At 47.4% G+C, this 14,270-nt stretch overlaps 1 protein-coding gene across 9 annotated transcripts in view; it reads right to left on the bottom strand.

The window, feature by feature from the left end:
- The window catches only part of EFCAB2 (EF-hand calcium binding domain 2), a 127,534-nt gene that overhangs the window by 53,338 nt on the left and 59,926 nt on the right, over window positions 1-14,270 (bottom strand). For 2 of the 9 annotated variants that reach the window (XM_064383680.1, XM_064383679.1), the window contains exon 3: window positions 10,119-10,193. The exons of 6 other annotated variants lie outside the window; for them this stretch is intronic. In XM_064383680.1, coding sequence (XP_064239750.1) covers window positions 10,119-10,174 — 56 coding nt within the window. In that variant the 5' untranslated portion in view covers window positions 10,175-10,193. Of the gene's footprint in view, window positions 1-4,129; window positions 5,146-10,118; window positions 10,194-14,270 lie in introns of those variants that run through there. One more of the 9 variants, XM_064383684.1, reaches the window with a different exon arrangement.

Genomic DNA, 14,270 nt, shown 5'->3' with positions numbered 1-14,270 from the left:
GGTTATGTCGCAGTGAGCAGCCCCAAGAGATGTCGTAATATCTCCCTCCAGGCCAAAGGGCAGGCTTGCTTCCTGCTTGCTGTAAAAGCAGCAGATATCCCCAAGCTCAGAGTGCCTTTCCTGCAATGCCACCCATTGCCTGTGCAGGCATCCAGCTGGGCCCATCGCCATGAAAAGGTGAGGGCAGGAGTAACTGTCACCCACAAGCTGATGCTCATGCTGCCTGCTGTGCCAGGAGGAATGAAGTCCTTTGTCACTGACCCAGAAGTCTCACGTCTTATGCCAACATCCATGAAACAGTAACAAGCTAACTTACTGGCTTACAGGTGGGGTCAAATCAAGCCGCAGACTTGAGGCTCATTAGAGTGTGAAGTGCAGGAAAAGGATCTGGGCTGGAGACGCAGGTCTGGTCATGAAGCCATGGGAGCAGAAGAGCCCCTCTAAGCAGAGCGCAGTGGCTGGAAAAGACAAGGAAGAGCCCTGAGGGGTACCCACATTCAAGGAGTGATCCAGGAGAGAGGCACCTGCCTGAGAGACGGCGCGGAGGAGCCAGGGAGCTAAGTGAACATCCAGGAGAGGGCCGTGGCATGGAAGCTGAGGAAGAAGAAGACGGGAAGTCATCCTCGGCTTTCCAATGCTGCTGAGAGGTCAAGGAAGAGAAATTCTGAGAAATATCACTGGAGTTAGTGAAAAAGGAGATCAGCTATGATTTTGACAAGGGCAGTCTCTGTTGAAGGCGGAGGAGAAGTCAGATTGCAGTGTGTCAAGGAGGATCTAAGAAGTGAAGGGGAGAAGTCGGGCATGCTGCTGGGGCCTGTAGTCCCAGCTCCTCAGGAGGCTGAGGCGCAAGGATGGCTTGAGCCCAGGGAGGACGGGGCGGAGGCTGCAGTGAGTGGAGATCGTGATGTGAACAGCCACTGCACTCTGCACTCCAGCCAGGGCAACAGACACAGACCCCCACATTGAAAACAAACACACACACACTAAAACCCAAAAACACAAACAGAGTGAAGGGGAGGGGAGGGATGTCTGGAGGGGAACGTGTGCTGAAGAGATCTTTTTCTCTTTTGATACTGAAGAGCGGAAAGATGTGAGCATATTTGGATGCTACTGCGAATAAGCCAGTGCAAAGAAGGCTGATGAGGGCATTTTTCCCTGGGAGGGTGGTGTCCTGAGATGGGAAGGCCTGGGCCAGGCACTTAGCGCTCAGCGTTCCCGCAGCCACCCCACCCTAGGTCCCGCAGCCACCCCACCCTAGGTCCCACCGCCTGCAAGCTGCGGCCTGTGAGATGCTGGCCAGTGCTTCCCTAATAGGAAATTTCACTCTCCCTCTTCCCACCTCCCAATGAAGAACCCATCAGCATCCTCTTCTCTCCTGAGTGAATCTAGGGAAATTGTCTCATTTGCCTAGGCAGACCACAGAAAACAAAGCCTGCGCTGTGACGTCTTCCAGGCATTATGCAACCTCTTTCTCTCTAGTCCCAAATCACAAAGGCCTGGTGATACAAGAAAAAAAGGCGGGCCGGGCGGGGTGGCTCACGCCTGTAATCCCAGCACTTTGGGAGGCCGAGGCGGGTGGATCACGAGGTCAAGAGATCGAGACCATCCTGGTCAACATGGTGAAACCCCGTCTCTACTAATACAAAAAATTAGCTGGGCATGGTGGCGCGTGCCTGTAATTCCAGCTACTCAGGAGGCTGAGGCAGGAGAATTGCCTGAACCCAGGAGGCGGAGGTTGCGGTGAGCCGAGATTGCGCCATTGCACTCCAGCCTGGGTAACAAGAGCGAAACTCCGTCTCAAAAAAAAAAAAAAAAAAAAAGAAAAAAAGGCAAAGATTTTTTTGCTGATGAGGCCACAGCGGCCTAAAGAACAATACCATGACTTCCTCAAGAACTCAGCCTGTACACCTGCAAACTCATCCACCAGCTCACCCATCGTTTTCTCCTTTCCTCTGCTGCACTGGACGAGGCTCCTCCCGCCTGTGGAAGGCTGATCTCTGCACTGAGCTCTGGGGCCCTGGGAGCTGTGCTGTGGCTGCCTGTGGCTGAGGCTGGTGTGGACACGGATGTGTCCGCCTTGGGCCTGGCCTGCTCGTGAGCGCGGTGTTTCCCCTCTCCGGCTTCTCGCCAAGGTTGCACTAAGCCTTGGGCTCCCAGCAAGTCTCAGAGCTCTGAGTATCACTGATGGCTTCTTGGGAACTGCAACCGGCAGCAAAGGGACACAGAACAAAACCGATTTTTTCTCTTATCACTTTGTAACAAAACAACATTATTCAGAGATTTGCTAAACATCGTTTCCTTTAAAGTCGCAGTTTCCAACAACTGATTGAAAGGCTAAGCGAAGACTTACTGGATAATATAAGAGACGAAAGAAGCCACGGAAACTACTAATGTTAAACCTTTCATTGGTCTTGACAAGTAGGGGAACAAGAGTTAATCAGACTCGGGAAAGTCACGTGACTCATCTGTCACCTCAAGTCTTCTACAATTCATATCTGTATCCCCAGTTTGTCTTTGGAAATGGGATGATGAAGAAAGTCGCATTTGAATACTTCTCTGTCCAATGTGTAGCACAAGGCAAGGTCCTCTGCTGAGAGTGAACGGGACAGAAGGCGGGACAGTTGGAGCTGTGTCAGGGCTCCTCCGTCACCTCGCGCCTGAGCAGTGTCAGGGCTCCTCCAGCACCTCGCGCCTGAGCAGTGTCAGGGCTCCTCCGTCACCTCGCGCCTGAGCAGTGTCAGGGCTCCTCCAGCACCTCGCGCCTGAGCAGTGTCAGGGCACCTCCAGCGCCTCGCGCCTGAGCAGTGTCAGGGCTCCTCCAGCACCTCACGCCTGAGCAGTGTCAGGGCTCCTCCGTCGCCTCGCGCCTGAGCAGTGTCAGGGCTCCTCCAGCACCTCGCGCCTGAGCAGTGTCAGGGCTCCTCCAGCACCTCGCGCCTGAGCAGTGTCAGGGCACCTCCAGCGCCTCGCGCCTGAGCAGTGTCAGGGCTCCTCCAGCACCTCGCGCCTGAGCAGTGTCAGGGCTCCTCCGTCGCCTCGCGCCTGAGCAGTGTCAGGGCTCCTCCAGCACCTCGCGCCTGAGCAGTGTCAGGGCACCTCCAGCGCCTCACACCTGAGCAGTGTCAGGGCTCCTCCAGCACCTCACGCCTGAGCAGTGTCAGGGCTCCTCCGTCACCTCGCTCCTGAGCAGTGTCAGGGCTCCTCCGTCGCCTCACACCACCACCACCTGCCGCCAGGCACAAGAGCTCGAGATGGCAAGCCTCCTCCTAGGGCTCACATTCCAAAACCTGCACGTCTCCCGACGTGCTCAGTATTTCTGGGTGCCCCCAGAGGCCCCCTCTCTTCCTCCCCACCTGCCCAGTTTCTGCAGCCGACCGACCTCTCACGCTTGTCTCACGCTTCCTGCTACACTCAGTCAACGTGAGGCAGGGCACTGCACTGCTGCTGTGACAATCTGCCCACCACAGTGACTGAATCAACACTGGCCGATTCTTTTCCGCCATTCTGCGGGTTGGCTGGGTGGTTCCTTCACTAGTTTGGCCTAGGCTCACTTGCGGAGCTGTGCTTGGCAGTTAATTATCTACACACGGTTGCTCAATGCTCTACACTCAGCCACTCAAATGGCCCTTGTCACCACCCTCAACTCCGGGTTCCCTCACCTTCCATCCTGCCTGCTGTTAATCCATAGCCCCGAACAGCTCTAATTTTCACTTTCTTTATTCCTGCAAAACCCTGCTGCAATAAATGACAAAATTTTCAAAAAACATGGCCTACTACGAATGCACCCTATCCAACATCAAATGTGGCCCGCACTCTGCCTAACAGGCCTTCAGTTGCCTGTCGATTTCCTAGCAAACGCCCTCAAAACAGCTATGCTGGAGCACCTCTTGCCCCAGCTCCAAAGCACTCAGTCCCTTCATCTCAGAAGACGTCCTTCTCACCCATTTCACTCAACAGACATGAACTGCACGATCACGGGGTGCTGTGACCGCACCACTTCAGAGGAATGTGCTACAGCTCTTGCCTTGTGCTCGCAGCCTTGGAGAAATAAAAAGTGCTCCTCCTCAATGAAGCAAATCCCTCTTAGGTTTTCGCTTCCACACTCAGCTCTTGTTCTTGACACACTTACCTCACCATCATCTTCATTCTCTTCTTTATTAGCTGTTTCTTCTTTTGCCTTGAAACATTCAGATATCTTCCTTATCTTGAAAATATCTGATAGGTGTTTCACCACCCTCAACCACTCTACTTCCTGGCTTCCTTTCACTAATCACAATATTTCTTCTAAATTGCTTGTAACTTCCAGCTTCATTTTGCACTCACCCACCCCCCGTGCCTAGCCACTCTGCAGAACCCCACCATCACTAGCTCTCCACTGCTCAGCCCATCAGTCCACGCCTCCCACTCACTCCCTCCTTTCTCTCCTTATCTCCATTTCTTTCTCCAATAACCTCCTCACCGTCCCATGCCCCCATGCTTCCGGCTGCAAAATAATCTCTATAGTTTTGTCTTCTTTTTCGGGGGTGGGTTGGGGGGATGGGGTCTCACTCTGCTACCCAGGCTGGAGTGTAGTGGCACAATCTCACTCACTGCAGTGTCAAACTCCTGGGCTCCAGCAATTCTCCTGCTTTCAGCCTTCCAAGCACCTAAGATTACAGGTACACACCACCATGCCCAGCTAAATTTTTTTTTGTAATAGAGACAGAGTCTCGCTATGTTGCCCAGGCTGGTATTGGACTCCTGGACTCAAGTGATCCTCCCACTCAGCCTCCCAAAGCGCTGGGATTATAGGTGTGACCCTGGCCAGGTTGCTATAGTTTAAAATATTACAGAAGGTGGCCTGGGAAACATGTCAAGACTCCATCTCTACAAAAAAATTTTAAAAAATTATTTGGGTGTGGTGGTACATGCCTATAGTCCCAGCTACTCGGGCGAGGATTGCTTGTGCCCAGGAGGTTGGGGCTGCAGTGAGCCAAGATCGTGGCACTGCACTCCAGCCTAGGTGACAGAGTGAAACCCTGTCTCAAAATAAATAAATAAATAAAATATTACAGAGGCCAGGTGTGATGGTTCATGCCTGTAATCCCAGCACTTTGGGAGGCCGAGGCAGGTAGATCACAAGGTCAGGAGTTCGAGACCAGCCTGACCAACATGGTAAAACCTCATCTCTACTAAAAAGATACAAAAATTAGCCGGGTGTGGTGGCCCACGCCTGTACTCCCAGCTACTCGGGAGGCTGAGGCAGGAGAATCACTTGAACCGGGAGGCAGAGGTTGCAGTGAGCTGAGATTGTGCCACTGCACTCCAGCCTGGGCGACAGGGCGAGACTCCATCTCAAAAAAATTTTTAAATGAAAAATAAAATATTACAAAAGGCTAAGAGAATAAGCAGAATCTTAGATCTGGACAAAAAGAAGGCCACGGATCTTTTTTTTTTTTTTTTGAGATGGAGTTTCACTCTTGTTACCCAGACTGGACTGCAATGGCGCAATCTCGGCTCACCGCAACCTCCACCTCCTGGTTTCAGGCAATTCTCCTGCCTCAGCCTCCCGAGTAGCTGGGATTACAGGCACACGCCACCATGCCCAGCTAATTTTTTGTATTTTTAGTAGAGACGGGGTTTCACCATGTTGAACAGGATGGTCTCGATCTCTTGACCTCATGATCCACCCGCCTCGGACTCCCAAAGTGCTAGGATTACAGGTGTGAGCCACTGCGCCCGGCAGCATGGCCACGGATCTTAATAAGAGCACTTGCAGAGGAGAAAAAGGAGAACAAAAAACTCCAAAAGACAGCCAATGAAAAGAAAATTTAGATCACAAGTGTAGAGTACACTGTGGAGGAATATGACTATTAAAGAGAATGCACATCCTAACCAATAGCTGAGAGTTACACAGCACTTACTGTGTGCCGGGCACCGTTCTGACACAGCAACCCATATACTAACTCACTGAATCCTCACAACAACCTATGAGGTAGGTACCATTACTGTCCCTACTTCACAGATAGAAAACTCAAGCTCAAAGACATTAAATAACTTGCCAGGGATCAGGTATAGTTAGTGTATTCAGCAGTGACCTCTTCCGCACTAGGGAAGTATAGGTAAGAGCTGGGGAGAAGTCCGACGAGGAAGGTAAGTAGAAAATGGGATGAGCCCGGGCACAGTGGCTGACCCTCTAATCCCAGCACTTTGGGAGGCCATGGGGGGGTGGATCACCTGAGGTCAGGAGTTCGAGACCAGCCTGGCCAACATAGTGAAACTCCATCTCTACTAACAAGAGCGAAACTCTGTCTCAAAAAAAGAAAAAGAAAATTGGGATGAGAACAAAAGAAAGTCACTCACAGTGAGAGAAAAGTAGATTAAGTAGCTTTCTGGCTCAAGAATGAACATCCCTTCTAGGTGCTCTAGGAGGAAGAGTCCTCACATCCCTCTCCCCTTACACCAGGATCACGGTCTGCATGGATGTGAGATAAAAGAGCCTCTAGCCAACAGGTTAGTATTAGCAGAATCCAGTCTACAGTGTCTCATCCTGTGTGCTGGCCTCTGGTATAAGGTGCTTTCAATATTCTTCTTTACTTCTTCTTCATGACAGCTTTGTGTAACAGGTACTATTTTACAGACGAGGAAAAATGAACCACAGAAAGGTTAAGAAATTTTCCCAAGATCACACCGCTAGCAAACAGTGGAAGTGGGATTCACATACAGTCTAGCACCCATGCGATCCGCCGCTGCAGCCGCTGCCTCTCAGAAATCTCAATCACGCGTTCGGATTGAAAGGAGAATTTCTTAACTATAACACGGCGCTTCCAAAGAAAGCTGTAGATACTCCACCCCACGGGAGCTTTGACGATAGACCCAAAGGCGCAAGCTGTTGAGACAACTGACAAATTTGGCCATCAGGTATTTTTTGTTTTGTTTTTTGTTTTTTTTTGTTTTTTTTGAGACAGAGTCTCGCTCTGACACCAAGCTGGAATGCAGTGGCGCAATCTCAGCTCACTGCAACCTCCACTTCCCTGTTCAAGTGATTCTTCCACCTCAGCCTCCCATGAAGCTGGGACTACAGGTGTGTGCCACCACACCTGGCTAATTTTCATATTTTTTTTTAGTAGAGATGGGGTTTCACCATGTTGATCAGGATGGTCTCAATCTCCTGACCTTGTGATCCGTCCGCCTTGGCCTCCCAAAGTGCTGGGACTACAGGCGTGAGCCACCGCACCTGGCCTTTTTTAATTTTTTCTTATTTCAGATTTTTTTTTAGTCTAGGACTGGTGTGCTTATTTGTTTAGGTGGGGCATACACGCATGTCATGAGTACTGTATGTACTCTGAGTCTCGCTTTTATATCATAGGCTGGCCCACATAAGAATCTGTGTTTATTACTCACGGAAAACATCAGTTTTGTACCGTTTGGAAATTTACCTACAAGAAGCAGAGGAATGAGCCAAATGACATGTAAACCAAAGTGCTCTGACTCTAAGATGATTTTTAAGAGCACACGCAGACACTGTGGCTTATTAAAGAAAATGTTCTTGTCTTAGAACACCCACACTGAGGCCGGGCATGGTGGCTCTCACCTGTAATTCCAGCACTTTGGGAGGCCAAGCCGGGAGGATCACTTGAGGCCAGGAGTTTGAGACCAGCCTGGCAAATGCAAAACTCCGTCTCTACTAAAAATACAAAAATTAGCCGGGCGTGGTGGCATGCACCTGTAATTCCAGCTACTTGAGAGGCGAATCACTTGAACCTGGGAGGCGGAGGGTGCAGTGAGTCGAGATAGAGCCACTGCACTCCCATCTGGGTGACGGAGTGGGACTCAGGAAAGAAAAAGACAGAAAGAGAGAAAGAGAGAGAGAGAGAGAAAGAGAGAGAGAAAGAAAGGAGGAGGAGAGAGAAAGAGAGGTAGAAGGAGGAGCAGGAGGCGGAGGAAAGGGAGGGAGGGAGGGAGGCCCCACACCTGTAGTCCCAGCTACTTGGGAAGCTGGGGTAGGAGGATCACTTGAGCCCAGGCATGTCTATGTTCCACCTGGGCAATATACAGCAAGACACACCTGTCTCCACAAAAAGAAAAAAGAGGAGAAGAGGAGAGGGGAGGGGAGGGGAGGGGAGGGGAGGGGAGGGGAGGGGAGGGAGGGGAGGGGAGGGATGGGAGGGGAGGGGAGAGGAAAAGAGAGCCTCAGTGAAGCATTTCAGGGAAAGGTTACAATGCTTACAAGTTACTCTCAAATACTCTAGCAAAATGTGATGATGAAAATTACAATAATAAAATGTATAAATACCTATGTGTGTTTGCGATATATAGAGAGGCGGGGGAGAGAGGGAGAAGGAGAAAGAGTGGGCAGAAACAAACGTGGCAAATCACGAGTGACTGGTGAACCTGGGTAAAAGCCTGCGGGAGTTCAGGGCACCACTCTTACAGTTTAGAAGTTAGAAATTTTTTAAATAAAAAGATTATTAAAAAAAAAAAGATACATACATTGCACTCTCATCCACCAAAACCACAGTAATAACAAATGATATCGGAAATCCTGTCTCATATAAACTATTTATAAGCAAATTACTCTTTTGTGTTATACTATTTGTATCACTTTGGCTTGAAAAGCTGGTTATGAAGGATGTCGTAATCCTCAGTTTCATAATAAAATGTATTAGTTACAACATTTTCACTAAGTACTTCAGAAACTTGGCAACCCTGGATAGATCTAAAATATTGTTCCATGAAGTGAAAGTTGAGATGAGACTGCGCATCCGTCTACCATTCCTTGCAGGCAGAAGAAAGGCACAACTGACCCTTAAACAGCATGGTTTGAACAGCATACATCCACTTCTAGCAACAAGACCAATCCCTCTTCTTCCTCCTCCTCCTCAGCCTACTCCATGTGAAGATGAGAACGAAAACCTTTATGATGATCCACCTCCTCTTACTGAATAGTAAATATATTTTCTCTTCCTTATGATTTTTTTTTTCTTTTTGAGACAGAGTCCCACTCTGTCGCCCAGACTGGAGTGCAGTGGCACCATCTCAGTGCAACCTCTGTCTCCTGGATTCAAGCAGTTCCCCTGCTGAGATTACAGGTATGTGCCACCACGTTCAGCTAAGTTTTTTTTGTTTTGTTTTGTTTTTGTTTTTTTAGTAGAGATGAGGATTCACCATGTTGGCCAGGCTGGTCTCGAACTCCTGACCTCAAGTGATCCACCTGCCTTGGCCTCCCAAAGTGCTGGTGGTGGGATTAGAGGTGTGAGCCACTGCACTGGCCCCTTATGATTTTCTTAATAACATTTTTTCTTTTTTCTTTTTTTTTTTGAGATGGAGTCTAGCTCTCTCGCCCAGGCTGGAGTGCAGTGGCACGATCTCAGCTCACTGTAACCTCCACCTCCCGGGTTCAAGAGATTCTCCTGCCTCAGCCTCCTAAGTAGCTGGGTTTACAGGCACAAGCCACCATGCCTGGCTAATTTTTGTATTTTTAGTAGACATGGGGTCTCACCATATTGGCCAGGCTGATCTCAAACTCCTGGTCTCAAGTGATTGGCCTGCCTCCGCCTCCCAAAGTGCTGGGATTACAGACATGAGCCACTGCATCCAGCATAACATTTTCTCTTATTAAAGTAACATTAGTTTACTTTAGTGTAAGAATATAGTAGATAATACATATAACATATAAAGTATGTGTTAATTGACAGTTTATGTTATCAGTAAGGCTTTCAGTCCATAGCAGGCTGTTTGTTATGTTTCGGGAGAGTCAAAAGTAATATGTGGATTTTCAACTGAAGGGGAGGTCAGTGCTCCAAACCCCCAGGTGGGCTGGTCAAGAGTCAAATGTCTATGGAAAAGACGAAGCCGTTTCCCTGCTACTGTAAGAGCTGGGTTTGAGATTGACTGCTTGAGCTCCAGGCCCAGCTCATCGGTGGTAGCAATGGCTCGCCCTCTAAAGAGGGGTGGCAGCTCCCAGCTGAACAGTCACACTGACCTCAGTCCAAGGCAGCTCATCGCTCAGGTGCCTTTCAGTGGCAATTCGCTGATGTAGTTGCCCAGTAAAGGCAATATAAGAGAGCGAGTGAGAAGAAAATAATATAAGGGCAAATGAGGTAGGGGAAGGGGGGTGGTGTTTAAATATTAATCACCCTTTCTTCTCAAATGTTTCTTTCCTCCAATGATCATGGAATGAGACGCAGTCCATTCAAGAGGCCGTCCAATTCCTGGAGATGACAATAAAAAGAAATTACTGCCGAAGCAAACATGACTCAGAGCTTCTCTTGTTCTCCCATGTTCTGAAATACAGGGCTAGCGGCACAAAAGACCAAATGATCCTATGAGCTATTCTCACATTATAATTCTGGTGCCAAGGACATGGGAACACAGCAGAAGGGGCCAGGTGGGCCCTGAACATGTCCAGATGGTATCGGGATGGAGCTGGGATCCTGGCCACAGCAGAGGAAACCGTGCTGCTAACAGTTCAGCCTCAGGAGCAGGGAGGATCCTAAAGGTGAGCTAAGCATAAAAGAGAAGGCGAGAAGGAGCACAGGTCAGGAGAAGATCAGGACATCAATTCTGAGAAACAGATCAAGGTCTGCAAAGGGAGACAGCTGAAGAGAAAAATGTAAAAACACTGAAATAAGTGCAAATAAAGTTACAGGAGTCAGGAAAGAAAAACTTCATAGCTTGATGATGAAAAAAGAAACAAGTTTAGAAATAAGAAAAAAACAAGACATTAGACAGGAACTAGAAAATGAAACAAAAATATAAAATAATTGATAAAATATATAATATTAAGGTTGGTTAGCCTATTTCTACTAAATGAGACTTTGAATTAAGTGAACTGACTGAAGATTAAAGTAAAGCTTTTAGGCCAGGCTGAGGCAGGGAAACAGGGTGTGGAGGCAGGGAACCTAAGGCTGTTTCACACTGACTTCAGAGAACTAAATTGAAAGGAAAACCCTAACTTTCCATCCTAAGTAACAAAAGGACCTTTGCAAAGAGGCTACTCCCTTTGCAAACCTCCCACCTTTTCTGGGAGGTAGATGGGAAACTGGCTGTCTGCAGCAAATCAGACGGATTGCCAGTTGAGTGTTTATTTGCATCTTTGTTTGCTTCAGCCTCTGAATGGTTGCTGTCCACAACCAATCAGACTGGTTGCCTGCCAAGTCTTTGTTTGCAAAGAAGTATAACTTTGTAACTTCACCCTAGCCTCTCATTGGTTGCTTTTCACAACCAATCAGATATTAGTACAGGAGTGTGACCTTGTAACTTCACTTCAGTCTCTGGTTGGCTGCTTTCTGCAACCAATCAGACTGACTGTGGGCAACCACTTCATTTACATGGGGGAAGCATGAAGTGGCCAATGGGAAACCTCTAGTGGGTGTTTGGACCCAAAAAGATTCTGCATCCCGGCCCTGGAGCTGCTGCTCCAGCGCACTCCCACACCGTGGAGTGTACTTTCATTTTCAGTAAATCCCTGCTTGCGTTCTTTTGTTGCGTCATACTTTCTTTGCTTTCTTGGGCATTTTGTCCAATTCTTTGTTCAAAACAAAAAGCACCCTGGACAACTTGTAGTCACAGCCCTCTACTGGTGACAAGGCAAGGGAGCTCAAGCCTGTGATCTCAGCACTTTGGAAGGCCAAGGCAGGAGTATCACTTGTGTCCAGGAGTTCAAGACCAACCTGGGTAATACAGTAACCCCCTGTTTCTACATAAAATTTAAAAATTACCCAGGCATGGTAGTGCGTGCCTGTAGTTCCAGCTACTCTGGAGGCTGAGATGGGAGGATCACTTAAGCCAGGGAGGTTGAAGCTGCAGTGTGCTCTATGATGGTGCCATCCTACTGCAGCCTGGGTGACAGAACAAGACTGTCTCAAAATAAATAAATTAAATTAAATTAAAGTAACCTTTTAAAACTATTTTTAACATTATTAAAATTATTAAAGAATTTAAAATTATTAAAGTTATCTTTTCAAACAACTATTTAAAAAACTAAAACCAGGCTGGGCACAGTGGCTCACGCCTGTAATTCCGACACTTTGGGAGGTCAAGGTGGGTGGATTGCTTGAGGTCAGTAGTTCAAGACCAGCCTGACCAACATGGTGAAACCCTGTCTCTACTAAATATACAAAAAAAATTAGCCAGGCATGGTGGTGGGCGCCTGTAATCTCAGCTACTGGGAAGGCTGAGGTAGGAGAATCACTTGAACCCAGGAGGCGGAGGCTGCAGTGAGCCAAGATGGCGCCACTGCACTGTAGCCTGGGTGACAGAGAGACTGCATCTCGAAAAATAATAATAATAAAAATAAATAACAAAATAAACTGAAACCAATGTAGTAAAATAAAATTAAAATAGTTTTTTTTTAAATTTAATAATTCCTTTTTTTTATTTTGTCTTTTTTTGTTTTTTCCTTTTTGTGGAGAACGGGGTCTCGCTATATTGCCCAGGCAGGTCTCAAACTCCTGGGCTCAAGCTATCCTCCCGCCTCTGCCTCCCTAACAGCTGGGATTACAGGCGTGAGCCACAGCACCTGGCTAATTCCTTCTTTTGTTAAGCTTTTGGAGTAAAGAAAGAAGATATAAGGTCATTTTGCATACACTAATTTGCTGGTTATCACTGGCTCCTCGTAGGCCAAAAGCTCTGATTTAGAGCCTTTTTTATTTCCATTGTGCCATCATCAATATCAAGCCGCCAGTTACAAACCTGAAACCACTAAAGGTGGAGTCTGGAAGAGATGCGCAGTAGCATACACACCATTATGCCATACACCCACCACACGCACACTGGACGCACCCTCAAAGCATAACTATGAGTAGAACAGAGTAATTAGGAAGTAGTAAATTTTGAGTATTTATTACCTTTCTTTTTTATATTGTTAACAAAAGCATTTATTTTGCATTTTATACAGAATAACCTGCGAAAGTATGGAACGCTTCACAGATTTGTGTGTCAGCCTGTGCAGGCACCATCCTCATCTTCTCTATGTTCTGATCTTAGATAAGAGCTGCTGAAGAAAACGCCTTTGTTTTTAACATAACTGAATTAAGTATATATCATTTATTTTAATATAAACTAGCTTTTAACAACAGTTTGCAGAATTCCTGAAATACAGCCATCAGCTCTTGTGAGTTGGGATAAGTCGGCACAATCTGGCCCCAGCACATCACTGATGGTGAGAGTCAGTCACTCCATGCAGACAGGTAAAGAGGCCTTCCCAGGGCTGTCCCTACACGGGTTCATCTAGAACCAGTTCATTTAGAGTGGCCACGACCAACTCACTGCATATTCTACCATATCTACAAAACAGAAATTAAACACTACTCTTGAAAAAAAAAGTTGTCTCTTTGAAAAGTAATTTTCTTCCTCCTAAGTCGATTTCATGGGATTAGAAAACAATGCTAGCTCCTCAATTTTGGTAAGCTTTTCAAAGAAAATGAAAATCAACCATTCCAGATAAAGTATTTACAATATGCAGAGACATTTGATTTCTCTCATTTTTGAGACAGAGTCTCGCTCTGTCACCCAGGCAGGAGTCCAGTGGCATGATCTCGGCTCACTGCAACCTTTGCCTCCCAAGTTCAAGCAATTCTCCTGCCTCAGTCTCCCAAGTAGCTGGGATTACAGACACCCACCACCACACCCAGCTAATTTTTTGTATTTTTAGCAGAGATGGAATTTCACCATGTTGGCCTGGCTGATCTTGAACTACTGACCTCAAGTGATCCTCCTGCCTCAGCCTCCCAAAGTGCTGGAATTACAGGCATGAGCCACCACTCAGTCAACATTCGATTTCTTTTGTCAAAGTAGATGTCTTATACTGACAAGAAGTACACACTAACTCCAAAAGCCTTTATGGTTACAAGTATAAAAAACGTGTTTCTGTACCTGTACCATACGTATACTAGTGGGCTCTGAAATAATCCACTCTAACTTTCCTAGCAGTGGAAAAATGATCTCTCACTCTCTCAACAGGAGTAAGATTATTTCAGAGCAAATGAGTCACAATAAGGTGGCCCAATCGTGGTGTCATCATTTAATTATGTATAGCATTTGGACCTCTTTTTTTTTTTTTTTATTGCATTTTAGGTTTTGGGGTACATGTGAAAAACATGCAAGGTTGTTGCATAGGTGCATACGTGGCAGTATGATTTGCTGCCTCCCTCCCCTTCACCTATATCTGGCATTTCTCCCCATGCTATCCCTCCCCAACTCCCCACCCCCCCCGCTATCCCCCCTCCCCCCCAACAGACCCCCGTGTATAGTGCTCCCCTCCCTGTGTCCATGTGTTCTCCTTGTTC

This window comes from Aotus nancymaae, unplaced genomic scaffold (genome assembly GCF_030222135.1).
Source record: "Aotus nancymaae isolate 86718 unplaced genomic scaffold, 86718_ANA_hifiasm-v0.15.2.pri h1tg000032l_0, whole genome shotgun sequence".
Lineage (NCBI taxonomy): Eukaryota > Metazoa > Chordata > Mammalia > Primates > Aotidae > Aotus > Aotus nancymaae.
The sequence above is the reverse complement of the archived record's forward strand: the minus strand, read 5'-3'. Positions and strand labels throughout refer to the sequence as shown.